This window comes from Mustela lutreola, chromosome X, assembly GCF_030435805.1.
Source record: "Mustela lutreola isolate mMusLut2 chromosome X, mMusLut2.pri, whole genome shotgun sequence".
Lineage (NCBI taxonomy): Eukaryota > Metazoa > Chordata > Mammalia > Carnivora > Mustelidae > Mustela > Mustela lutreola.
Window position 1 is genome coordinate 32,029,467 of NC_081308.1, and position 27,945 is coordinate 32,057,411.

Here is a 27,945-nt window from a genome sequence, read left to right on the forward strand (position 1 = left end):
ATTTTATTTATTTATTTGACAGAAAGATCACAAGTAGGCACAGAGACAGGCAGAGAGGGAGAGGAAAGCAGGCTCTCAACTGAGCAGAGACCCCGATGTGGGGCTCAATCCCAGGACCCTGAGATCATGACCAGAGCCGAAGGCAGAGGCTTAACCCACTGAGCCACCCAGGCGCCCCTTCAAGGCAAAGTATTAAGGAAAAAATAGAATGTCTGACACACGAGTGCAAAAGATCAGTAACATAAGTTGAATATTGTGGTGTTCAGCTTGCGAGCACATTTTTTGTTTTTTTCTTAATTCTTGATAACAAACTTTGTAGTCAGATTATCTAAAAATTTAAAGTAAATTTGAGCCATAATAGTAAAATTGCTTTTTGCAGGTGTAAGAATATAGGTAATTGTTCCAAATTGCTTTGCACTAATTACATCTTCCCTGGATAATTTGGGTCAATTAAACATGCTAAATATTAAGACACTGGAAAATTAAATACTTCTTTGCATGAATATTGAGGAATAAAGGATCTTTTGTCATATCTTGGGAAATGGCTTGTAAATACCTGATAAATGGCTAGACAACTTTACTTATAACCAAAATCTCCAGTGAGACATATTGATCGAATTTACATTGATGCTGAGGAAATCACACATAGTTATATTTGTTAGGAAAGAATGAAATCAGAAATTTGGAAAATCTTACATTATGAATAAGTCAACATGTTATAACTTAGGTAGAAATGGTGATATCCCAATGGGAAGGTAGTCCATGGGGACAGGGATTCAAGGACAGTATTTGCAGATCCAGGAAATCATTCATCATAGGTGGAAATATAACACATAGATGACCTTATTGGTTTGGGTTTGCCTCTTTTTAAAAAAAATTTATTTATGTACTTCAGAAAGAGAGAGAGAGAGGAGGGGGAGGGGGGAGGGGCAGAGGAAGAAAATCCCCAAGCAGACACCCCACTGAGTAGAAATCCCAATGTGGGGCTCCATCTCATAACCCTGAGATCATGATCTAAGCCAAAACCAGGAGCTGGACACTTAACTGACTGTGCCACCCAAGTGCCCCTTGGGTTGCCTCTTAAAGCACCTAGCAGAGACAGTCAAGACAGTCAAAGTCTTAAATCATTGGATTTAAATAATTAGCAAGACATGACAAATATAGAGCTATGTGTAGTGCTTGAGGGCCTCTCTGAATGTGGAAGATGGAGTTCAATTTTCTGTATTGCTGCTGACAGCAGAATTTCAACTAGAGCCTGGTAGCTCTAAGCCGTGGAACCAGGGCCTAAAACAATGAGAAACCTTCCGATTTCATTTCATGAAGGAGCTGAATACCTTAAGAAATAAGAATTCCTGGGGCACCTGGGTGGCTCAGTCAGTTAAGCATCTTTCTTCAGCTTGGGTCATGATCTCAGGGTCCTGGGATCGAGCCTCGCATCAGGCTCCCTGCTCAGCGGGAAGCCCGCTTCTCCCACTCCCTCTGCCTGCTGCTCCTCCTGCTTGTGCTCTTTCTCAGTGTCAAATAAATAAATAAAATATTAAAAAAGAAAAGAAAAAGGAATTCCTCATTAGAGAATGAGTTTAAGTGGTTGCTATGGGGCCATCTTCCTAATACTTTGTTAGACTATATTCCTGCATTCCCTGGGAGGTTATATGTGAGGACCATTAAATTAAAACCCAAGATTCTGTCATTCTATGTTAATGACATTAATAAACACAGATCTATATAGGTTTGTTTGCATTTGGAATAGTTATTCTAATTTTGATGTTAAATTTACAATATTTTCTCGTTCTTAAAAAATGGAACACTTTTTTTCTTAGGTGCTAGAAAAGACATAAGAAAGAAGAATTTGCAATAGAAGTGCTCAGATAGTTAAGTGAAAAGCAAGGCAATTTATATGCTTTTTGACTACTTTAGGACTCAAACAAGGTGTGAGTTTGAGGGTAAAATTGTGTTTTGTAAGATGAAATATACTCTTTCAAGTTTTATTGGCCTAATAATGTTTTTATTATATTGGGATCAAGAATCAAGTGCCTGTTTGGGGAGAAACAGAATAAAACATGCTTAAAATTGAGTATTTATCTATCCACATATATGTGAGAGAGAAGAAACCAGGGCAGAAATACTGAAGGTCACTGGCACAGAATCAGGTATAAAAAAACATACACTGCGTTTGCTTCTGTGCAAGAGCCTCAAGAGATAAAAGCTATAAAGAAAGTGTTGAGAGATAGTAAAAGTGGTGACAGCTTTAGCACTTTGGGGTCACTTTTGAGAAGCTTAATGCAGTTGTATAGACTTTGCATTTTTGTTTGAACTCTTAGACTTTGATAAGTGAGAACATGTTCTAAGCCATGTCTTCTGACACTCTAAACCCCCAAATTTCTGCCTTATGCTACACAAATATAACATTTTTCATTGTTTTTGTATGAAAAAATATATACAATCAGACTCCAGTTCCAGGATAGGTGTTAAATTCAGTCAGTGCGGTTAATTAAAATTTTCTATCACTTCAAACCTTTATTTAATTCCAAGGAAAAAAATTCCAGAAATAACAAAGTATGTTGGATCAGAAGAGTTTAAAATGAAAATCAATATGCATCTGTCAAATGTAATCAGAGCTCTATCTGATATGTCAAAAATCCAATTACACCTGAATGGAAATTGTTATCATTTTTTTCTTCTTCTTCGTTTAGCTGACAATCCTATGTATATTTAAGGCTGAAAGTAAAATCAAATGCATATAAGTTGTCATGGTCTCCATGAGTGGGAAATAAGTACACAATTGAAACTCTCTACTGTCACCAGTTCTGTGGGCAAGTCAAAATTTAATCTTACAGAAGGGATTAGATTTATATTTTTTCAGTATCTCATAAAGGGGCTGTGATAAATGCATTTTATGAAAACATTCACTGTAGGATTTCTCTATTCTGACTTGGCACAAGCACTCATTACCTTTTGCCACTTTTATTCTTACCAAATTCCCGTAGCTATAAAGGATTGTAATGTATTGGAGTCCGGCATGTATTGGAGTCCCTGACCCCTTGTAGGAACAGAAGAAGTCATCATTACACGTTATCCATTTTATTATCATATGTAAATGGTACTGTGATCTTTATCACAACTTGTATCAGGAAGAAAACTGATATCAGAAGTAAAAGGTAAATGGTCAGACACTTACCTTGCAGAGGGGCCCTCGGTCCCTGAGTTCATTAGCAAACTCTCCATATTTGACATTAAAGCTGACCCTTGAACAACATGAATTTGAACTACTCAGGTCTCCTATATGTGGGTTTTTATAGTGCAGTATTAGAAATGTGTTTTCTCTTCCTTATGATTTTCTTTTCTGTAGCTTACTTTATTGTAAGAATACAGTATATAATACATTTAACATAAAACTATATGTTCATTGACTGTTTATGTTATCAGTAAGGATTCCAGCCAACAGTAGGCCCTTAGTAGTTAAGGCTTTAGGGGTCAAAAGTTATATGCAGATTTTTGACTTTGCATGGGAGTTGGCACCCCTAACTCTCAACATTGCCCGAGGGTTCACTTGTAGTTTGTTGCTTGTGAGGGCTGAGTTTTGAGATAGCTGAGCTCATATATAGCAAAACATATGCATGTGTTTAGGTAGTGAGAAAGAGTTAAATAATTGGTCAGTTATTTTCAAGCCATTAGTAAATCCTTACGTGTAATGTATATGTGCTAAGTTATCCAATCTTTCCTGCCTCCTAGGTTTCATCCCCAGAGGTAGTGGAAATGTGAGACCTTATCACCACAATTTGTCTTTCTTCCATGTGGAAGTATGTAATAATACAGTTATCCCTCTTTATATCTGTTACCGTATGAACCCCAGTTCTTCTGGTTCATCCCTCATTATCAGCATTAATATCCTCAAGAGCAGTACATGCACTTTTTAAAAATTTTTATTTAAATTTCTGTTAGTTAATATACAGTGTAATATTAGTTTCAGGTGTACAATATAGTGATTCAACACTTGGTGCTGAACCAGGTGCATCCCCTGGTGCTCATTGGTACATTCACTTTTTTAATCATAACTTCCTCTCTTTTCCAGACTCTAAGACTTTATTTACCACACATTCCTCTGGAATTCTCGATTGTCATAGGGAAAATCCTCTATCCCCAAATCAATCAATCTAACTGATTCCTGTACCTTCTTGAAACCTGACTCTACCCTGAGAAGACATTGTTTCCCTGTAATTAGAAAAATCCTTATCACCACTTTGAAATACACTATTATTATTGTTAGTTGCATTAAATATTCTAATTAATTTTTTATATTCCTTGATTTTTACATTTTAATGTTTAGCAATATTTTTTATTCCAAAAGAAATCATAGAACTAAGAAAACCATAATATAAAAAAAGATGTCTTGGATTATCTATAAATATTGGAAACAATTCATATTTGCCAGAATATTTTTAAAATACTCCTATTTTTTGGGCTTCTGGTTTCACCAAGATGGCGTAGTCCTTTTCTTCCTACCCTACTCTAGACAAACAGTGGGAAAATCACATGTCCCCTTCTCAGTAGTCTCAGTAGGGCCAAGGAGATCATTGATTTTGCATCCTTCCACCCTCATGTCTCTTAAGCAGCACAGTTTGATTCCCCTTGCCTATCTCTGTTGATGGGGCCAAGCAGCAAAACTAATCTGTCATTCTCCCAGCTGAAGTAGGCAGTGCTCCAGTTCCCTTGCTACAACAGAGTTGGTGGAGCCAAGAGTAGAGTTTAATTTCTATTTCTTCCCTGGCAGAAACAGGTAGAGCTCATAGTACCCCACCAGGAAGTTGTCAACAGTGCTGTTTTAAGCTGAAAGCTCATCCTCACCCAGGAATAATGAGACTTAAGGAGCTGGTGCCTCAAGGAGCTACCTCTACCTACACCTGTTGTCAGTGAGACAGCAAATTGGTGTATGTTGGGCTAGTAAGCAGTCTACTTTTCTTCCCTTTCTGGTGTCAGCAAGATCCAGTAGGGAGTAAACCAGGGCCATTAGCCACTCCTATTCCATCCCATTCCTTGGAGTCAGTGAGATCCAGTGGGGACCACAGTCTACACCCCTAGCAAGCATCAACAAGGTAAAATGAAGTGATCTGAGGCAGGATGGTTGGCTTTCTGAACCCTTCTCTCTATATGTGAGCCGGGACCAGTGGAAAACTGAGCCTCCAACCCCACCTAGCATCAGTGAGGTAGAATGAAGTGGTGACTGGTAGAGCTAGCTGGCACTCTGCTTCTTCCTGTCTTGTTCATTTCTCTTGGGCCCATCAGGGAACAGACCTTCCACACCACCCTTCTGCAATGAGGCAGTGTAAATCCATGTCCCACATTCTACTTCAACAAATAATTTTGAATTCTCATTGAACAAATTGAAAAAGGGAATCTGAGAAAAAATGTAAGTTAAAGAACCAAATTGAAGTACTTGTACTGGTAAAATAAGTTAAATAAATATCTCACTGGATACGATCAAGAAGAGAATGGAAATGATGGAGAATAGAACCCGTGAATGTGAGGAAAAATTAGAATCATCACAGACTGAGCAACAGAGAGAAGATAAACTGAAAAATAAAAAAAGCACAGAGTTTCAGGGACCTGTTGGAAAATAATAAAAAGATAAAAGTCACATCAGAGCCCCAGAGGGAGAAGAGAGTCTGTGACTGAAACATTATTCAAAGATATAATATCTGAAAACTTGTGATGAAATACATAAATTTAAGATTCAAGAGACTAGTAAATGCCAAGTAGTTTAAAGCAACAGGAAAGCATAGCAAAACACATCGTAATTAAACTTCAGTGAACAAAAGACAGAAAGCAGCCAGAGAGAAATGGTGTGTTACAGGGAAACAGCAATTCAGATATCAAGAGAGTTCTCATCTGAAACCATGGAGGCCAGAAAAGGAAGAACTGTGAACTGCAAATTTTATATCCTGAGAATATATCCCTCATGAATGTAGGGGAAATAGACATTCTTAGATGAGGGAAAAGGAAGACGATTTTTTAAAAAGATTTTATTTATTTATTTGACACAGAGAGAGAGAGATCACAAGCAGGCGGACTGGCAAACAGAGAGTGGGGGGAGGCAGGCTCCCCGCCAAGCAGAGAGCCCGATGTGGGGTTCGATTCCAGGACCCTGAGATCATGACATGAGCCGAAGGCAGAGGCTTAACCCACTGAGCCACCCAAGCGCTCCTGCCTTATGTTTGAGATTCTGGAATTAGAATTTCTGTAAGCCAATTCAAACCAGTCCTTAAAGAATGGATGAGGAGGGGCACCTGGGTGGCTCAGTGGGTTAAAGCCTCTGCCTTCCGCTCGGGTCATGATCCCAGGGTCCTGGGATCGAGCCCCGCATCGGGCTGTCTGCTCCGCGAAGAGCCTGCTTCCTCCTCTCTCTCTCTCTCTCTCTCTCTGCCTGCCTCTCTGCCTACTTGTGATCTCTGTCTGTCAAATAAATAAATAAAATCTTAAAAAAAAAAAAAAGAAATGGATGAGGAGCACTAGGTGTGGTACATAAACAATGAACTTTGGAACACTGAAAAGAAATTAAATTTTAAAAAAAGAATAGATGACAAGTATTCTCTAAACAGATAGGAAGTGAAAACATAAGAAGAATTAGAACTTCAGAAAGTGAAGAACATTGAAATGGGTAAGAGAAATATTAGTAGACTCTCTAACTTCTATTGAGTTCCTTAAATCATATTTGCTGATTGAAGCAAAAACTCTACTTCGTGTTATGGAGTCTATTTATATATCTCTATCTATCTAGAGAGAGAAAAAAAGTCTTAAGATAATTATATTTGAAATATGGAGCAGATAAAGTGACCTAAATGGAAACATATATTAATTGTATTTTCCTAATTTCTATATTTTTGATGCTCTGGTACCTGGGACTTTGTTGGGAACTGTCTCTCCCAGGGTTAGCTAATTCCCAGAGATAGCAAATGACTCATTTGTGAGCACCTTTTGTAGCCAAACTAACAAATTTAGAATCCACACCTCCCACACCTCTTCTGTTAGGCTTTTACATTCTAGACCAACATCCTCCTACCCTTATTACCCGGGGCTAGGAACACTTACTCTCTAAAGCCTACTGAAATTTTTCGAACTAGCCAATCCTAAACCTGTTTAGCCAATTTACCCTATCTTGCTCATTCCTTCCCATGAAAACCACAATAAAGACTTTTGCCTTTTCTCCCACCTCATGACTTACTCTGGTGCTTCTCCCTGTGGCCCTGAATGGCATGGCATGCCTCCTGTTTCTAGAGGTACATGAGTATAGAAACTTCTTCATGACAGTCACTTCTGTGTCTGTATGTTACCACATGTGATTAAAACAAATCCTGAGTACATTTTAAAATATAAGGTATATACACTTCATTCAAAGTAGCTAAATATTGATACCTGTGGACAGCAGTAGGTTACATGTGTATATTGAATTATCATTTAAAACAACTAAGAAAGTTACATGAAGAAATATACTAAAAAACATTATAAATCAGTTAGAATCCTAAAATATGCTCAAGTAGTTCATGGCAGTACCACTACACATAACCCTAAGATATTAGAGAAATAAAGCAGTGTTACAGACAGCTCTAAACATATAAATACAACAATGTGGGAGAAAATGCTTCATTTCTAGTAAATATCAAACTACCAGTATTCATCAACAATGAAATAGATAATATGAATAGTCCTATAACTATTAAAGAAATTGAATTCATAATTGAAAAACTTCCAAAAAGAAATTTTCAGGCTCACATGGCCTCAGTGGAAAATTCTATCAGATATTTACAGAATTAACATAAATCCTTCTCAAACTCTTCCCCAAAAAAGAAGGGGAAAGAACACTATATAACCTATTCTGTGACCAGCATTACCCTGAAAACAAACCCCAGAAAATCACAATAAAGAAAAACTACAAACTAATATTATTCATGAAATTAGACATAAAATGTCAATAAATTGAATCCATCACTATATAACAAAAAATACACCCACAACCAAATGGGGTTTATTCTAGAAGTAAAGACTGGTTCTGTATTTGAAACTGCGTTAATATAATCCACCCTGTTAGAAAGATTAAGGGGGAAGAATCACATGTCAATCAATATGGAAAAAGCATTAGAATAAACCCAATATCCATTTCTTAGAAAACTCTTTATGACCTAGGAATAAAAGGGAATTTCCTCAACCTGATAAAGAGCTGACTTGATAAAACTACAGCTAATATTGGGTTCAATGATGAAACAAAGTACTTTCTCTCTAAAATAGGCAGGGACATAAGGATGCCATTCTCATCACTTATTTAAAGTGATTTAGGGGCGCCTGGGTGGCTCAGTGGGTTAAGCCGCTGCCTTCGGCTCAGGTCATGATCTCAGGGTCCTGTGATCGAGTCCCGCATCGGGCTCTCTGCTTGGCAAGGAGCCTGCTTCCCTCTCTCTCTCTCTCTGCCTGCCTCTCCATCTACTTGTGATTTCTCTCTGTCAAATAAATAAATAAAATCTTTAAAAAAAAAAAAGTGATTTAAAGGAAGTCCTAGTGAATACAAAATGGCAAGCAAAGGAAGCAAAGGCAAATAGAATGGAAAGGAAGAAAACAATCCCAGTTTTCATATCACATGATGGTCTATCAGAAAATCCGAAGAGATCTTAAAAAAAAAGTCTGTGGGAGTATTGAGTTCAGGAATGCTACAGTAAATAAGAACAATATACAAATCATATTTATATACACTAGCAGTGAGAACATGGAAACAGAGTTTAAAAACATAATACCATTTACAATCTTTCCAAATAAATGAAATACTTAGAAATAAATCTAACAAAACCTGTAGAGGACTTATATACAAAAATGATAAAATCAAACAACTTATAAATAGAGATAACACTGTATTCATGTGGTGCAAAACTCAATATAGTAAAGATGTCAGTTCTACCCAAATTGATCCATAGGTTTAATGCAATTCCTGTCAAGATGCTCACCCCTTGGGGTGCTCGAGTGGTTCAGTCGATTAAGTATCTGACTCTATTTCGGCTCAGGTTATGATCTCGGGGTCTTGAAATCGAACCCTAAGTTTGACTCCGTAGTCAGCACAGAGTCTACTTGGGATTCTCTCTCTCCCTCTCCCTCTGTCCCAACCCCCCCACTTACATACACTCTCTCTCTCTCTCTCTCTCTCTCTCGAAAGTAAATAAATAAAATCTTAAAAAAAAAAGATGATCATAACTTATGTAAATTTAACTTAAAACAATGCTAAGCAAATAGTTCTTATATTTCACTAATAGCAAATTCCATAAGAGGAAAAATTAATAAATTGGGCATCATTAAACTAAAATATTTTGCTATGTAAAAGCCCAAGAGAAGATAATGAAATGGAAAGCTACAGACTGGGTGAAAATATTTGCAAAACATGATAAAGGATTGGTATCTAAAACATAAAAAGTACAGAAAACTCACTAATAAAAATACAATTAAAGTAGAATATGATCAAAGAACATGAACAGACATTTCACCAAGGAAGATATACTGGTGACTAATAAGCACATGAAAAGGTGTTCAATATAATTAGTCTTTAGGGAAATGCAAAATAAAACCATAATGAAATTTTACTACAAACACATTAGAATGGTTAAACTAAAAAAATACTAACAACATAAAGTGTTGGGAAAGATGTAGAGAAGTGATTGCTCATACACCACTGGAGGGAATGAAAAGGGATAGAACCATTCTGGAAAACTGGTAGTTTTTTGTAAAGGCAGACATGCGACTTTTTGTCATCCAATAGTTTCACTCCTGGGAATTTATCCCAGAAAAATGAAAGTTTATTTATCCATAAAAACATATGCATGAATGTTCATGGCATATTTATCCATATAGTAGCCCAAATCTGCAAACTACCTAGTTGCCTGTCAGTAGGTGAATAAGAAGCAAACTGGTCCATCCATAACACGAACTACAGCAGTAGAAAAGAATGAAACACTAATAAGCACAACTTGATCAAATGTCCAGGGACTTAACACTAAATGAAAAGGCCAATTTCAAAAATTTACTTACAATATGATTCCATTTATTTAACATTCTTGATGTGACAAATTTCTAGAAATGGAGCATGGATTAGTGGTTGTAATGATTCAAGGATGGAGTAGGGATCGAGTAGGGGTGTCTGTAAAGGGTCAACCAGAGGGATCCTTGTGGTGGTGAAAATTTCCTATATCTTGACTATATCAATATAAATATCCTGGGTTCCCCCTCTTTTTTCCTTTATTAAAAATTTATTTATTTTAGAGAGAGCACTCGAGGGAAGATGCATTGGGGAAGGGCAGAGGGAGAGACATAATCTCAAGCAGACTCCCCAGTGAACCCAACATGGGGCCTGATCCTACAACCCTGAGATCATGACCTGAGCTGAAATCAAGTCAGATGCTTAACCAAGTGAGCCACCCAGGTGCCCTTAAATATTTCTGGTTTTTATATTCTTTTATAGTTTTACAGGATGTTACCATGGAAGATAGCTGGGTAAAGGGTATATGGGATCTCTCTTTCATTTCTTAAAGCTGCATACTTATAATTATTTCAAATATTTTTGTATTGTATATGGGTGATATTATAAGAGAATAAGCTAAAGGATAAATATATATACTGTGTTTGGTATCTGTAGTATCTACTGCTTAAAAGATATACTATGCATCACTTATATTTATATGATTGCTAATAATCAGAGCTAAATAAGCAGAGTTCTAGCATTAGCATTTAGTAAGGAGACATTTTTGTTTGTTTGTTTAAAGATTTTATTTATTTACTTGATAGAGACACAGCGAGAAAGGGAACACAAGCAGGAGCGTGGGAGAGGGAGAAGCAGGTTTCCCGCGGAGCAGGAAGCCCGATGTGGGGCTCAATCCCGGGACCCTGGGATCATGACCTGAGCCGAAGGCAAACGCTTAATGACTGAGCCACACAGGCGCCCCTGGTTTTTCCCTTATAAGAGATCATTGATATGTTTCATGTTGATTTTAGTTAACATATATCATGTAATTTGACAATCAATAATAAAAATGTTATTTGATAAAGTAGTATGTTTTTGATACCAAATATTGCTATTTGTGAATTGGAGGACATCTTTAAGACCTCAGTGTTTAGGGGTTCCTGGTGGCTCCGTCAGTTAAGCATCCAACTCTGATTTTGCCCCAGGTCATGATCTCAGGGTCATGGGATTGATGTCGTTGTCAAGGGATTGAACCTGGCTCAGTGATCAGCATGGAGTCTGCTAAAGATTCTCTTCCCCTTTCCATCTGCCCCTCTTCCTGTTCTCTCTCTCAGTCTCTCTCTGTAAAAATATAATAAATAAAATCCTTAAAAAAAAAAAAAGAGCTCAGTGTTTAGTGACATTTACCATGCGAGCTGCTGCCTAACGTAAAGTATGCCCAGGTCTCCAGATAATTGTCATGAATGTTTATTAAATTATGTCTGCTGCTGAGCATGATTTCACATTTTTAATAAAAATTCTCCTCCTATTATGTCAAATGACCAATTTAACACACAAATAAGCACAGGTTCTAATCACATAGATTTGTAATTATGATTTATAGCGTAAAGCAGGTGGATTTCTTTTTTTTTTTTTTTTTTTTTTTTTTTTATTTTTTATTTTTTATTTTTTATTTTTTATAAACATATATTTTTTATATACATATATTTTTATCCCCAGGTCTGTGAATCACCAGGTTTACAACAGATGAATGGATCAAGCAGGTGGATTTCTTAACTAGTCAGTGAAGCTACTGATTTTATTACAAGACACAAAGCTACAGCTTTTCTTATGCAAAGATGTCTGGATGCCTGGCTTTTAGAAAAGCCTCTATAATCTGAAATTTAGACCCACATACACCACTAGAGTATTTCTACTCAGAGAACAGAAATTGAATTATTAAAATAGTTTATATAATGTCTGGGCTTGTAAAATGGAGCCCAAGGCACCGTGCCCCCCCATTTTAAAAATGCAATTTTCCTAGTTGCAGAAATAAAGGTGAAAGATACTCTAACAAAGAGAAGACTAGTATCTGCTTAGGCATTATAGGCCTTTAAGACAGGTAGAATGGTTGATAGATGTATAGATGAATCGATGGAGAGAAGGGAAAGCAGAGAAATAAGTAAATTTTAAATGGTGAACTTTTGGTGGGACATGATTTTCCTTTAGTAAAATCTGCTTATAGTAAAATTTCCTACAGCGAATTGAAACTTGGTAACTACTACTGACCTCCAGCATTTCCTCTTCTTCTCACATCTGATATTCTTCCTGTTTCATTGAGAATAGACTCAAATCAGAGTCTAATTATCTGGTTCTTCCATTATACCAACCAGCCTAATTCTATTTTTCACCCCTATGTCTTATATCCCCTCCCATTATATCGGAAAAGTTCTCTATACCCTTGTAGCCATCCCTCTACTTGTTTGCTGAATCCATTAACTACATGGAACTCTCCAGAAGTTTCTCCTTTTGTCTTCTCTATAATAATTCTTATTGTATTATTCCTAGCAACATACACATGCTATAATAATAGCTCCTGATGTTCAAAGACATGTCTCTTTTTACCCCTTATCCTTGCCAGCTACAATCTCATTTCTCTGATTGCAGAATATGGTAGAAGCTTGTCTATATTTATGGTCCTCACTTCTTTTTTTTTTTTTTTTTAAGATTTTATTTATTTATTTGACAGATAGAGACCACAAGCAGGCAGAGAGGCAGGCAGAGAGAGAGGAGGAAGCAGGCTCCCTGCCAAGCAGAGAGCCCGATGTGGGGCTCGATCCCAAGACCCTGGGATCATGACCTGAGCCGAAAGCAGAGGCTTTAACCCACTGAGCCACCCAGGTGCCCCCGGTCCTCACTTCTTAAACCATTATCTTTTTCACCTAATCTGGCTGTATGGCCCATCTGTCCATGGGTACTCCTTTTAAGTTCATCAGTAACCTAACACTGCCAGATCTAATCATCTGTATGCAGTCCTTGTCTTGTCCAGCTCATGATCTTTACTCAACACAGCTGGTCTCTGACTGTTTTGGAAACAACTGGCTTCCAGGACTTCATTCACCTTTGATTCTCCTTCTCTCTCTCTGAAGTCCTCCTCATTCTCTTTTGCTTGCTTCTCCCTTATTCCCATCCCTGTGACTTCCTGGAGGCCCAAGGCTCAGTCTTCTTTTAATTTCTAGCCACATTCCTTCCCTATGAGGTCTCCTCATTCAGCCACATATGAGATTATAAGAACTTCTAAATTGGGGCGCCTGGGTGGCTCAGTGGGTTAAAGCCTCTGCCTTCGGCTCGGGTCATGATCCCAGCGAGCCCCGCATCAGGCTCTCTGCTCAGCAGGGAGCCTGCTTCCTCCTCTCTCTCTGCCTGCCTCTCTGCCTACTTGTGATCTCTATCTGTCAAATAAATAAATAAACAAAATCTTAAAAAAAAAAAAAAAAAGAACTTCTAAATTGATAGGCCCAGCTTCAGCCTCTCCTTAAATCCACTTCTTATAGCCACTTGCTATCTCCACAGTCCCTGCCATGGATGTCTACAAGGCTTCTCAAACTTCCTTGGGTGCTCTGTGCAAATGACACCTTATCAGAGAAGCCTCCAACCACCCTATGTTAACATCCACATGACTCTCTAACCCTTTATTGTTTTATTTACACCTTGCATACAAATACATTTTTTTATTGCTTGACTCCTACCCTCGCCCCCTAATGCATACTGGATTGCATGACTCAGGAAAGCAGGGGATACATTTTTTTCACTGTTTCATTCCCAGTGCTTATTATAGTGCATGGCACATAGCATTTTCTGAATGAGGAAGTGAGGTATAAAACAGTAGAGAAACAGTGTTCTACTGTACAAAATGGGATTATGTGGATGGAACTGGAGTACTACCTTTGCCATAGCAAAATCTTGATTATGTATATTATATTCACTTTTTCATAAAGGAAAAATCTCATTTAGAAATATAAATAATTTTCGGGTGGCTCAGTCTCTGCCTTCAGCTCAGGTCATGATCCCAGGGTCCTGGGATTGAGCCCCACATTGGGCTCTCTGCTCAGCAGGGAGCCTTTTTCCTCCTCTCTCTCTCTGCCTGCCTCTCTGCCTACTTGTGATCTGTCAAATAAATAAATAAAATATTTAAAAAAAAAGAAATATAAATAATTTTCTCTGTACTAATAACAGAGCAAAGATTTAAGCTTCTAAAGGTCATGCTCTACACTGTATCATAGAGTATTCCTATAAGTAGAGAGATCTCACATGCATATACATATACACATGTGTTTACGTGTGTGCACGCATGTGCGCACACACACACACACATGCTACTTAGTATGATGCAGAGGTAAGGAAGGCATGGTAGTTGATCAATAAAGTATATTAGTTGTAGTACTAGACATTATTTTATCTTAGAATTTTCTGTGGGTGATCTTAATTGAAATTAAAATTAGCTACTTTCCAAGAAAATGTTCAATTCCCTGAAATTAAGTTTTTGAATCTTATTTATCTTTTCTATTTGTGAGGAAAAAATGTTATCACAGGATATTAGAGCTGGAAGGAACACTAAGGTAGTCTATTCTAAACACACAGGTAAACCTCAAAACCCTTCTTTCATCATTGTCAGGACTTATGCAGCATGTATTTGATGGCCTTTAATCATAGCAAACTCTCTCCTTCACTGTGCATCTGGTCAGGAGGCTCTGATTTTTTTTTTTTTTTCGTTTTGTTTTTATTTACTTTTATTATGTTGTTAGTCACCATACATTACATCATTCGTCTTTGATGCAGTGTTCCCCAATCCATTGTTTGCATATAACACCTAGTGCTCCAAGCAATACGTGCCCTCCTTAATACCCATCACCAGGCTGACCCATCCCCCACTCCCCTCCCCTCTGAAACCCTCAGTTTGATTCCTGGAGTCCAGTCTCTTGTGGTTCGTCTCCCCCTCCAATCCCCCTCCCACCCCGCCACCTCACTTTTCCTTTCCTTCTCCTAATGTCCTCCATGTTATTCCTTATGTTCCACAAGTAAGTGAATAATTTACTTTCTCTGCTTGCCTTACTTCACTTAGAGTAAAACGCAATCCCTGAAATGTCCTCTTTGCTCTTCATTAGATGCCCCCATTCAGTTGAGTCAAGATACAAGTAGGAAAGGAAGAATCCTTCATCCCTAGCTTATCCATGATCGTGGCTGCCAAATAGCAATCAAAATCAAGTTTCTTTATCTGTCCTATGTTTTTTTTTTTAAAGAGGTCTTTTTAAAAAATAATTAATTAATTAATTTATTTGAGAGAGAGAAACAGAGATAGAGGGAGAGACAGAGATAGTAAGAGAAAGCACAGGCAGGGAGAAGAGGGATAGGCAAGCTCCCCACTGAGCAGGGAGCCCAACACAGGGCTCAATTCCAGGACCTTGGGATCATGACCCGAGCTGAAGGCAGGTGCTCAACCCACTGAGCCACCCAAGCACCCCTGCCTTATGTTTGAGATTCTGGAATTAGAATTTCTGTAAGCCAATTCAATGGCATCCCATACTTCAGCCTCTAACATAAGAAAAGATAATTTCATGAATTAGATTTGCTAGAGCTATAATAACTAAATACTAGACTAGGTATTAAAACTGGCTTAAACAAAATAAATTTGTTTTCTCGAGCTAATTTGTTTTGCAAGCTAGAAGTTTAAGATCAAGGAATTGGGAGGTTTGGTTTCTTCCAAGGTGTCTCTCTTTGGCTTGTAGATGGTTGCCTTCTCATCATGTCCTCACATCATCTTTCCTTTGGGGTATGCACATTCCTGGTGTGTGTTTGTGTAACTGAATTTCCTCTTTTTATAAGGACACCAGTCATATTGAACTAGAGCCCACCTTAGCAGTCTTATTTTAACTTAACCGCATCTGCAAAGGCCCTAACTCCGAATATAGTCACATTCTAAGATACAGGAGATCAGGGCTTCGTCATATCAATAGTGGCCAGGGAACAGTGGCCACACATAATCCACCTCCTCAGGAACCAATGAAAGAACTCTTCTCCAAACCACCACATTAACAATTCTGTTCCATTTTTTTTTTTAGTCATAGTTTAAAAATTTTTGAAATCAGTTTTTCAAAAAATAAAATATCCAAGTAGAAAGTGAATAGATTTCATGTTTGAAACTGGTTGGAGACAAGTCCTGTTCATCTCGTACTCTTATTTAAAATTAAAATTTAAAATTTGTACTCATTTAAAATAAAGCACGATAACCAAAATAATAGCATGACTTAGGGTGTTAATATGTTTCTTAGTATCTCTTTGATTACCTGACATGGGCCGTTCCTACGGCCATGCTAAATATTAGAAATTATGCTGTGGGAAGTAGTAATGTCATACCACTCAAGTGATTAAAAATGAATCTCCCAGGATGAAATACTTTTATTGCTAAAATGAGGATTATGCTCATTTTACTCTCTTGAGAAGATTTTCTTCTAAGAAGGCAGGAAACCTCATAGCCATTAAAGCATTGTATAATTTCTGTATTTCAAATGAGAGATCAGTGCATAAATATTTCTAACACCTTTAATCAAAAGAGCAATCAAAATAGCAGTTTTAAAATGCACTGAATAAAATTTGAATGCTAAGTGCAACAAGACCATAGGAGATTTCAAAGGCAAAATAGTAATATCACACTTTGTAATGTTTCTCAGATAGTAAGCACAAAGTATTATCAGGGTTTTGAAAATTCTTTAAATAATGTATATCTCTCATAAAATATATAAGTCCATAAAATTAACTGTGTAAAATAAAATGTGCATATCCCAATGTTTATTAGGGTTTTGACCTTGAAGAATGATAGCTGTAATAGAAAAAAAGTAAATATATGTGTGGTTATTTTGTGTGGTTACCATATGGAAGTGGGATAAAACAGAAAGAGATAAGCTCAAGCAAATGTTTTGAGTTTAGAATGTTTATCAACCTAATGAGTATCATCATAGTAGCCGAATTTCCTTGTCAGAAGATAGAAAAAAACTTATATGGTTTCTCTCAGCTTTCTGCTAAATTCCTATGAAGATGCTGAAATAAGCCTCTGGCAAGACTGAAAATTAAAACTGGCCACAAACCTATTCCAAGAACTTAGATGCACCTAATACAATGCCCAGATGAGATATATAAAATACAGGGCTTGGGGCGCCTGGGTAGCTTAGTCCTTAAGCATCTGCTTTCCACGGGAAGCCTGCTTCTCCCTCTCCCACTCCCCCTGCTTGTATTCTCTCTCTTGCTTTCTCTCTCTCTGTCAAATAAATAAATAAAATCTTAAAAAAAATAAAAATAAAGGCCATATGCTTGCTCTTGGATAGATCATGAATAGGCAAAAATGTCAGCTATCCCAAAAGTATAAATGTAGGATGATTGTATTAAATGTAGTGTTTGCCACCCCATCCATTTCCTGGAGCTAACTGTTCATTCCAAATGTAGGAAAATTCTTTTAAAAAATGAGCTGGAGGAGGAGGCACTTAGTCCCACTAGAAAGTAAAACCTGTAATTACAGCAATGTGACATGTACAAATGAAGAGAAAAAAAGACTGACATCTAAGAAATCCAGAAAAAGAGTAAAATATGTATGGACATGCCATGAAGGTAGCATTTCAAGTCAGTGAATTTTTTTTTTAACAAGTGGTTTTGTATAATTAGCCCCATATAGAAAATCAGTAACATTAGATACATTCTTCTTCATTTCATATATATGGATAAATTACAAATCAATCCAATCACTATAAAAATGAGAGCATATAGGTATTAGAATAAAACACGGGTAGATTTTTTGTATGGTAGAAGTGAGGACAGCTTTCCTGTCTCTATTCAAAGTGTTCCACAGGATAATGGGAAAACCACAGGAAATAAAACTCATTTGTGAGATACAAAATGAACTCGATAAATTCTCGAAGTTCTTTTTGATGTTAAATTTCAGTGATTTCATGGAAGTGAACAGTAGCACAGTGATTCTTACTATACAAAGATGGAATAACAGTGAAGGAGGCTTATGATCACTTCGGCGGAGAACTCCCTCTACTTGTAGACCGGTAAAACGTTACAGCCACAAACAGGCTACTGGAATTTTAAGTAAATGAACTTATCATTGCATTGTCTTTCCATAGTTTCGATTCAAAGATTATAAGAAAGCATGATGTTGAAAATGAATTATCCTTTTCGTATCTTTGTCTTGGCTCCTTACACCATCTAAATGTGTAGGTTTTACTTTTAGTCACACTAAAAGCTATTTTTAGTGATAACATAGAATTTTATAAGGGTAAATGATCCTTTCTAAACTTGATTTCCCTGGGGATACGTGGATGGTTTATTCCACCAGCTCTTTCTCTTTTTATTCCTATTCCAACTCTTTATCCTATCCTCTTGCTACTTTTACCCATTTGAATGCAATGATTCATTAAACCTCTAAGAGTTCATGAAGACAAAGTTGAAGATGGCAGACACTGTTTAGATATCTTAAGCAACACTGTCTTCTTTGACCAGTTTTTGCACCAAATTGTCTCACTTGCTCCACTTCTAAAATGAGAAACATAGTAGCGTGTAATTTGCAGTGATTTTCCGAGATTGAAGTGGGGTATTGTGTGAAAAATACTTAGCACAGTGCCTGGCATGGAACAAATACTCAATACTTATTAAGTAGTATTCATATTAATTATTAGCTATGATTAACTATGCTATGAGACAGAACATTTTCATTTCCTGAAGGAGTAAAATTTAAAATTTAAAAACATAAGAATTTTGAGTCAGGATATTTTGCACAGGGGCCATTTTCTAATCTTTTCTTAATGTTCTTAATGGTTTAGTACAGTGTTCTTAGCTGAGAAAAAATAGCTTCAAAAATCATTGATTTTTATAACAAAGAATTTAAATAACCAGAATATAGTCAAATAATCTCTTCTTTTCTTATAAAGAAATAGTGTTACTCTTCAAAATAAAGGAAGACATCCTTCCCTCAGAAATCCTCACTGCTTTAAATAGCCAGAAGCTCACCATGCTTCCAGCCTCTCAATACTTGTCCAATAGGAAGGACACATTGTTTTTCAAAGTGTGGCTGCATGACCATGTGCTTCTAGAACTAATAAGGAGCTACATAAACATGCAGCTTTTGGGTCCCAGCCCAGACTGAATAAGTAAGAATGTATAGGTGGAGCTTAGCAGGCTTCTAACAAGTTTTGCAGGTGATTCTTATGTTAACAGTTGAAAATTTTCAATTTTATTAGAACACAAGAAGATGCTGTCAGTTTTTCTGTCTTCTGGGGTTTAAAACCTGGAGTGGATCCCCCTTTCTTTCACAAATAGTCTTTGGCTTCCCTCCTGGATCAATTGAAAAAATGAACACTTTACTGGTAACAATTTTGGTACTACTCCAAGCTGAAACCTGGAGCTACTCCAAGCTGAAACCTGGAGCTGTTATTGTCTAGAAAAAAAAAAAAATACAAAGTATTAAAAGGGTCAAAAATTGCTGTACTTTGGCTTTTGCAAAATGTAGCTGAAGACTTGGGGGCACCTGGGTGGCTCAGTTGTTTAAGCATCTGCCTTCTAGCATAGCCTGGGGCTCCCTGCTCAACCTGGAGTCTGCTATTCCTTCTCCCTTTGCCCCTCCCCCATCTCATGCTCCCTTGCGTGCTTTCTCTCTCTCTCTTTCTCAAATAAATAAATAAATAAGATCTTCTAAAAAATGTAGTAAGACTTGGAAAGACTCATGGGTTTTATGGTTCTTTTATCACTCTGGGAAACCCAAGCCATCACTTCTCAACATTTCCTCATCCCTTCCAGCCTCATCAGGAGAAGCTTCTTGCCTCAGGATAAAATGTGTTTTTAATAGGGTTGTTGGCATTTAAGGAAAATTAGTGAAGCCAGTGAAGTGCGCTTATAATTTAGCGTGAAGCATTTTCTTGCTCAGAAGTGATTTTGAAAAACTGATAATAAAGGAATTAGGAGATTATATTCAGCTGTTAAAATTATATTTGTATAAGACTAATGAATCATAGACCTGTACCCCTGAAACATAATATATGTTAATTTAAAAAAAGAAAGGAAAAGAAAAAAATTATATTCTGAAAATGTTTACCACATTAAAAAAATTTTTGTGTGTTTTTTACAGGAATCGCATTGCCTCCTAAAGGAACTATAGATATCCCAGTGTTATTTATGCCCCACATTATGAAATTACAGAGAACAATGGTCATTGTTCAAATGATGAGGGCGAACAGAGAAAGTTGGCCTATTGACAATTTTGATGAATTGAGCACAGAGATGAAAAGGTAACTTTTAAACAAGGACATTGAATGAAAATGATTTTGACTGGCGCTGACATGATCCCTTTCTTTTCTATGGTATGCAATGTAAAGTTCATGATTTTATATTCTCTAACGTGTTGAAATTTATATGTTCAGAAGAGGAAAATACATTCGTTATATACATTATATAACATTATACATTCATATAATACATATCGTTTGACGTTCAGAGGGATTTGAAGTTCAGAGTGATGAACTAGTCAACCTTAAGTATCAGGTCAATGAATCAGAATCAGAGACAGGCAAAGGGACTCCTTCTGACTGGGAAAATAGCTCCTGCTGAGGCAACAAATAATGAATCTCCAGAGAACAACCTGAAGCAGCCTATCTTGGCAAAGTATAGGACTGGTGATGCTGGCTTTCACCAAGTGATGGCCCTGTGCCAGGTGGGGTGACGCCCTGAGGAAACGCTGCCATGACTACTGCCATTAACTGTGTCCCTACCAGGATGCGCTTCACTGAAATTTAAGCAAACTCCGATGATACAAAATGTATTTGTTTCTCTGCTTTTATAGTTTCATTAAATAATGATAAAGAAGTCTTAATTTAAAAGGAATTCTTACTTTGTCCTATGTGTGGATATTTCTTCTCCACATTTAAAACAATTCTGTGAGCCCCCTGGTGTCCGTTCTGCCATGATGTTCACCATTCGGACAGTCAAGACTGCCTATGATTTGTGGGTCCCAGGGTAAAATGAAAGTGAGGGAGCCCTTGTTCAAAAATGGTTGAGAGTTTCAAGACAGTTACAGTGGTGCATTAAACAAGCATGGAACAATTCTATATGTGGGGTCCTTGTGCTGTTCGTTGCACAAGTAGTGTGCTCATGAAGCTAGTCGTGCCTACTGTGTCTTAGGTTTCATTTTTAACAAGGAAAGTCCATTTTCAACAATGACCAGACCCATTTTGTACCATTGCTCTTATCTTGATGGTATATGATAGACTTAGCATATTTTGACAAGCTCCCTCTTTCTTTTACTGATATCCCCCAAAAGTAAATTCTTTGTCACTGTACTTAACAGTATTTTTTGTCTTTTGCATTTTGCCTGTCCAATTTAGAATATAACCCATATGAACTGCATTACCTCTGATAAATCACATTTTAGTCTCATCAATAAATGCCAGTACGGGGGCACCTGGGTGGCTCAGTGGGTTAAGCCACTGCCTTTGGCTCAGGTCATGATCCCAGGGTCCTGGGATCGAGTCCCGCATCAGGCTCTCTGCTCAGCAGGGAGCCTGCTTACCTCTCTGTCTCTGCCTGCCTCTCAGTCTACTTGTGATTTCTCTCTGTCAAATAAATAAATAAAATCTTAAAAAAATAAATAAATAAAAATAAATGCCAATACGAACTTTAAAAGCAGGGGAAAAGTTCTTTATTTTTCACTCACATCTCAGGATCATTGTGTTACATTTTTGTTTGTGAATAATTTCCCAGGGCTTGCTTTGAAATGTTCATAACATTTACAGAAGATGTTTTGTATTTCATAGTTTCTCTCTATGAAAGTTTAAATTTATGAGCTCTGCTAAAATACCAGTAAGTTAATAATGAATATTCTCTTTCATGCTAATATTGAAAGTGTTCCTGTTTTTGTTTACTCTTCCTAATTTAATTTCTCATTAGAACCATGGGAGTAGAAAGTGGAGAAATCCAAGAAATACACTGGAAATACCCTATCCTTGGGCTTCCACAGGCAGTAAGCCCTAAATTCCCTCAAGGTACGTACATTTTGGAGTCAGAGAACAGGAAGATTCTAAGTGATCTTAGAGGCTCCTTTAATCCCATCTTTTCTTGTACAAGGAAGAGAACTAAGGTCCAGAGGAAGTAAGTCATGAAGTGACAGAGGAGGTAGGAGCACCAGGACTAAATCTGGTCTCCTAATCATAAGTCCAGTGATCTTTCCACCAAACCACACCATTTCATGTTGTTCTTCCCATTGGTGAAAACCTCAAAATCAGCTAAGATAGAAATATCAGGGATGCCTGGGTGGCTCAGTGGGTTAAAGCCTCTGCCTTCGGCTCAGGTCATGATCTCGGGGTCCAGGAATGGAGCCCCGCGTTGAGCTCTCTGCTCAGCAGGGAGCCTGCTTCCCCCCTCTCTCTGCCTGCCTCTCTGCCTACTTGTGATCTCTGTCTGTCAAATAGATAAATAAAATCCTTAAAAAAAAAAAGATAGAAATATCATTAACATCATACCCCTTCATCCCTCATTCTGTGAGGCCCTTATTGAACTGCTCTAGGTCTGTAAGATTCCCAGGTACTTTGGTTCTTAGATCACACTTATTTGCCAGATTCCAGCTTCTGTGTAACTCTAAATCTTATCCAAGAACTATCCTATGGGGACACTGTTGTCCCAGACACTAAACTTCTATGATGTCCCTCAGAAACCAGTCAGAATGTACTGAAGTTTTCACAGAGGTTCACTTCACTACCATACACAAAACGTAAAATCCCTACTCTTAAAATGCCTTTCTTTTTCTCAGCGACCCCTCTTTTTCTTTCCCCGATTCCAAACTTCTCTCAAGTGTCTATGTGTTCTCTTTCCTCAGTACTCTTCTCACTTCTCCTGCCTTCCTTGATTTTCCCATTTTCTTCCCAGAGTAAGCCTGAGAAATACAATTCCTCTTGGCTGTCCATAAAGCTACCGCCTACCAGGCCTTACGCATAGCTCTTCATAACTGAGGAACGCTGAATTGCTCAGCCCCACAAAGAGATAATCACTTTGGAGCCCCTCTCCTAAGCAATACAGATGACCTGAAAGAAGTCTTGAAATTTTGAATTTTTTCTTCTCCTTCCAGTACCAGTGTTTGGTAGTGAAGCAGAGTTAGTCCTTTACTGGCATATATTGTGTCACCACACCTCAAAAGGAGAGAAAAATAGTAAGTTTGACTCATGGATAACAGCATTTCCCCAGATCCACTGAAGGCCAAGGTTACATATCGCTTTACGTCGTTTGATTTGAAAAACCACATACTAGCTGTACTTTTTTTTTTTTTTTTTTTTTTTAATTTTTTATTTTTTATAAACATATATTTTTATCCCCAGGGGTACAGGTCTGTGAATCACCAGGTTTACACACTTCACAGCACTCACTAAATCACATACCCTCCCCAATGTCCATAATCCCACCCCCTTCTCCCAAACCCCCTCCCCCCGGCAACCCTCAGTTTGTTTTGTGAGATTAAGAGTCACTTATGGTTTGTCTCCCTCCCAATCCCATCTTGTTGACAGTAAATGTCATTTGTCTTACTTGAAGTATTTTTGCTCTTAAGTTAAAAAATTATCAACACATAAATGTTTCAAATATTCTAAATTATCTTCTGAATGCCTCACAAACATGCCAAAATGATTCTTTTATTTCCTTCTGGAAGATAATTGTTTGTATACTTTCCATAGAGTCGAACGGTTCAAAATTTATAATACAGTCATCTGATCAAAGTGATATAATAAACCCTAGACGTTACTCTGTTGAAATACTAACAGCAACATTGCTCATGCAGACACAGTTTTGTTTTTCCCAGATTAAAGATTTAAAGCAGATTTTTTTCCATCTGAAACAAAGCCCATGGAAACAAAAAACGTAAATTTCTTGCAGCATTTTCTTCAAAGAAAGTTAAACATGCTGCAGAAACAAAAAGCCATTTTCTATCAAATCACGTCTCTTGGTAATTATTCAATTTTTAAATTAAATGTGAGTTCTGTAAATAGCCTGTGTTGCTTTAGCACAATCCAGTAATAACATCAGTGTTCTGAAACAGATTGTGTACTAGTTATTAAATCATTTTAGCAGAAGTCTAAAGCCTATCCTAGTAATTATTTTTGCCTACAAATGCCCTTGAGAAAAAAATGAGTACAATTATATAAATACATATTGCTTTCCTTCTGTACAGTCCATCCTTCATTCTTATGAACACATCAGAGAGAACCTATTGCATTCCCTGCTCGACTGCATCACCTTTGATGCTTACTGTTTCTCTTCTGTTTTTCTGTGTCTTTCACTCAGGTTATTCTTAAACCCAGGGTATTTGTTGTTCTGTGAGCCACCTTTTCTTTGTGTATATTCCTATCTGCTCCTATCCGTTGGGGCAGATAATTGGAAAAGGACTCTACTACTCTCACACTATGAAGACAATGGAATGTGAATCTATTGTAATTGAGTAATCCGTGCATTGCCAGGGCACTAATTTCCGAAGGACTTAGAGGACAAGACTAGTGACATGATACTAATTGTAACTTTGATCACACTAATTTCCAATTTAATGCTTTAAGACTGAAGCTAATTAAAACCAGAGAAGCCTGTACATTTTCCTCAATCATTTCAACCCTCTTAATTTACATCTTGTATCTCACTACTTACTCTAAGTTCAAAATGTTCAATATCAACCTGTAAGTTTTAGAATTAAAAATAAATTTATGTTAGATATTTGTAAGTGTGGTGCATAATTAGAAAAAACATAAATCTGAGGTCATTATCTAGTTGTGCAGTTTAGATGAATATATTATTATTGATGTCACCACAGTACAGTATAATACATTTTAAAAGCTTTTTTATATTGATTTTCCTTTTATCCCCCATTAAATATATATTTTATGTGCATTTGAATTGATAAAAATACAACATCTAACATATATATGTGTGTGTGTGTATATATATATAAATATATATACACGCTTTTTTAAAGATTTATTTATTATTTTTTTAGAGGGGAGGAGGGGCAGAGGAAGAAAGAAAGAGAGAGTCTCAAGCAGACTCCCTGCTGAGCGTGGAGCCGGACATGGGGCTCCATCTCATGACCGTGAGATCACGGCCTGAGCCAAAAATCAAGAGTCAGACGCTTAACTGACTGAGCCATCCAGGTGCCCCAAGAATCTAATGTATTTTTGCGAAAAATTATATTTATTCATGTGGGCTCTAGTGTACTTGGCGCATGATATTATAGAGCTAATGCCAAAGGAATTCATTGATAACTCATTTGTATATAGAATTTTTATAGAAATGATATTTTGGTTTCTCACAAGATCACTGACAACTTCTTCTGTACTTAATATAAGAAAACATTGAAATTTAATATATATGTAAAAATATATAAAGGTTCAGGGGCACCTGGGTGGCTCAGTCAATTGAGCATCCAATTTTTGGTTTTAGCTCAGGACATGATCCTAAGATCCAGCCCTGCAGTGGGCTCCAGCCTTGCATGGGGCTCCCCGCTCAGCACGGAATATTCTTGAAGAGTATCTCCCTCTGACCCTCCCCCCACTTGTGCTTTCTCTCTCTCAAATAAATAAATAACTCTTTAAAAATATATATAAAGTTTTAATGCTGTATATTAAATTAATATTATAATCAAATTTTAACATTAAAATTAATTTTAAATAATTCATTACAATTTTACTTTTAACTGTTAGTGTACTTTGTAAATTTAAAAGCAATTTACAAAAGAAAATCAAAATATTCTACTGAGATAATTTAAATATGAATTTTAAAGTGCATGTGAATAAAGAATAGGAAATATTTTTGAAGTGTTACTACAAAATAAATGTTACAGAACTTATTTTTTTTAATTATTTGAAAGTATTTGCTGTAGTATTACTGTGTAAGTAGAGTTTGTTATTTGCCACAATGAAAATAAAACAGAGAGCTGAAAAACTCGTGTGTCCCTGACCACCAGTTGAATTATTGATATGACTGACTAGGTGAGTTTCTAAATCAAATTTTACATCCTAATATAATCTTCTGTAATCTAGTATATATCTTATGGGTTAATCTGTCATGCTTTTTTTTACATATTATTCAATATTATTTGTTTCCAAATGTCAATGTATATAGATACTGCATGAGTGTGTGTGTGTGTGTGTTATGCAGACACAGTAAGTCAAAGTATGTGAAAGATTATTTTTCATGACATAATTCATTTTCTTCCATCTTAACTGGAAATATTTCTCTCCTGCAGTTGTCATAAAATGTCAGTCCAGGAAGCGGGTAGAACAGGAGGTGGAAGTCATGCTGGCTGGTCATTTTTTTGGAGAAAATCCTATCTTAGATGCGACAGATTTTGTAGTGATTCCAAAAAAATACTCATGTGATTCTTATGAAGGTATTGATGGTAAGAGAACCACAGTAATGGATTTAAAAAATGATAATAAATAAAAACTCAATACCCTTAAATTGCAAGTTGCTGATTCTTCAGTTACACAAAAAGTCCACACTCAATATGTTTCAGCCACAATATATGCTAAAGATAGAGCTCAACAAGTGTTCAGTGAATGTTTGTTCTCTTCATATAGTGATTATTTCCAAAAGGAAGACAACTGTAGTTGTTAATGGATTTGTGAGAATAGGTTATGATCCTGTCATCAGTGAGGAGAGAAAAAGCTGTAGTAACTCATTTCCACATCCCTTCACTTTTAATCTCTTCCTTTATTCTCTCTTTCTGATTTAAGGAATATGATTGAAACCATGTCTTGCAGCTTTAAATTCAGAAACACAATCTTGAATAAAATGTTCCTTATTTAAAGAAATTGAAAAAGTGACATAAATTAGAAGCAGTCCCCAAATAAATTCTGTATAATAATCCCTCTGGCATTTAAAGTTTTAAAACTGGGACGCCTGGGTGGCTCAGTTGGTTAAACAGCTGCCTTCGTCCTGGGATTGAGTCCCACATTGCGCTCCTTGCTCAGCAGGGACCCTGCTTCTCCCTCTGCCTCTGCCTGCCATTCTGTCTGCCTGTGCTCGCTCTCTCCCCCCCTCTCTCTCTGATAAATAAATTTAAAAAAATTTAAAAAAAATAATAAAGTTTTAAAACTTATCAACAAGTATGAAATTCCTGCAGAAACAAAGTTTCTTCCCTAGTTTTCTCATTCATATCTATAGTTTTTTTACCTTGATCTTAGTATTATTATCTTTGTGTCCAATTTAATTATTTCAGTGATAAAAGAATATAAATGAGATATAACTGAAGAGAGAGATGGAATATATAAGTATAGAAAGAGTATATAAGAGTAAAATAGTTAATTTTTTTTTATAATATTGGCTATTTCTATTAAATAAGAAATGCTCATTTTAAACAATTCCAGAAATTTCTGAAGTGATACAGATAGCCACCCTCAACTCAAGTCAGTCTTATTTGGATGGTTGTTACAACTTAATAAATTTGATATATAGTCTTGTGCTTCCAGCCACACCTGAGGGGTGGAAACATGCTAGAAATTTAACCAGCTATTTTAATCCAAACCAAATAATCATGATAAGCAAGACAGGCTTATTTCTCATTCTTTCTTTTCTTTGTTTCTTTCTTTTTTTCTTTTTAAGATTTTATTTATTTGAGAGAGAGAGTGAGTGAGAGCACGAACAGGGGGAGCAGGGGGAACAGAGGGAGCAGACCCCCCGCTAAGCTGGGAGCCCAACAAAGCACTCAATCGCAGGACCCTGGGATCATGACCTGAGCCCAAGGCTGACACTTAACCGACTGAGCCACCCAGGTGCCCTTCGTTTCTCTTTTATGTGAAAGCCTGGATTTGTAAGTCCAAGGAGTGTGGTGCCCGTGTTCCTTAGACCATCCAGGGACGCAGGTTCCTTTTCTCTTGTTGCTCCACCATGCCCTGTGCTGTCTTCAT

General features: G+C 36.9%; 1 protein-coding gene across 1 annotated transcript in view; it reads left to right on the forward strand.

Moving 5' to 3' along the window:
* The window catches only part of CFAP47 (cilia and flagella associated protein 47), a 546,720-nt gene that overhangs the window by 456,362 nt on the left and 62,413 nt on the right, over positions 1-27,945 (forward strand). Inside the window, exons 58-60 of the mRNA XM_059157736.1 lie at positions 20,142-20,301; positions 21,956-22,050; positions 26,283-26,435. Coding sequence (XP_059013719.1) covers positions 20,142-20,301; positions 21,956-22,050; positions 26,283-26,435 — 408 coding nt within the window. The remainder of the gene's footprint in view (positions 1-20,141; positions 20,302-21,955; positions 22,051-26,282; positions 26,436-27,945) is intronic.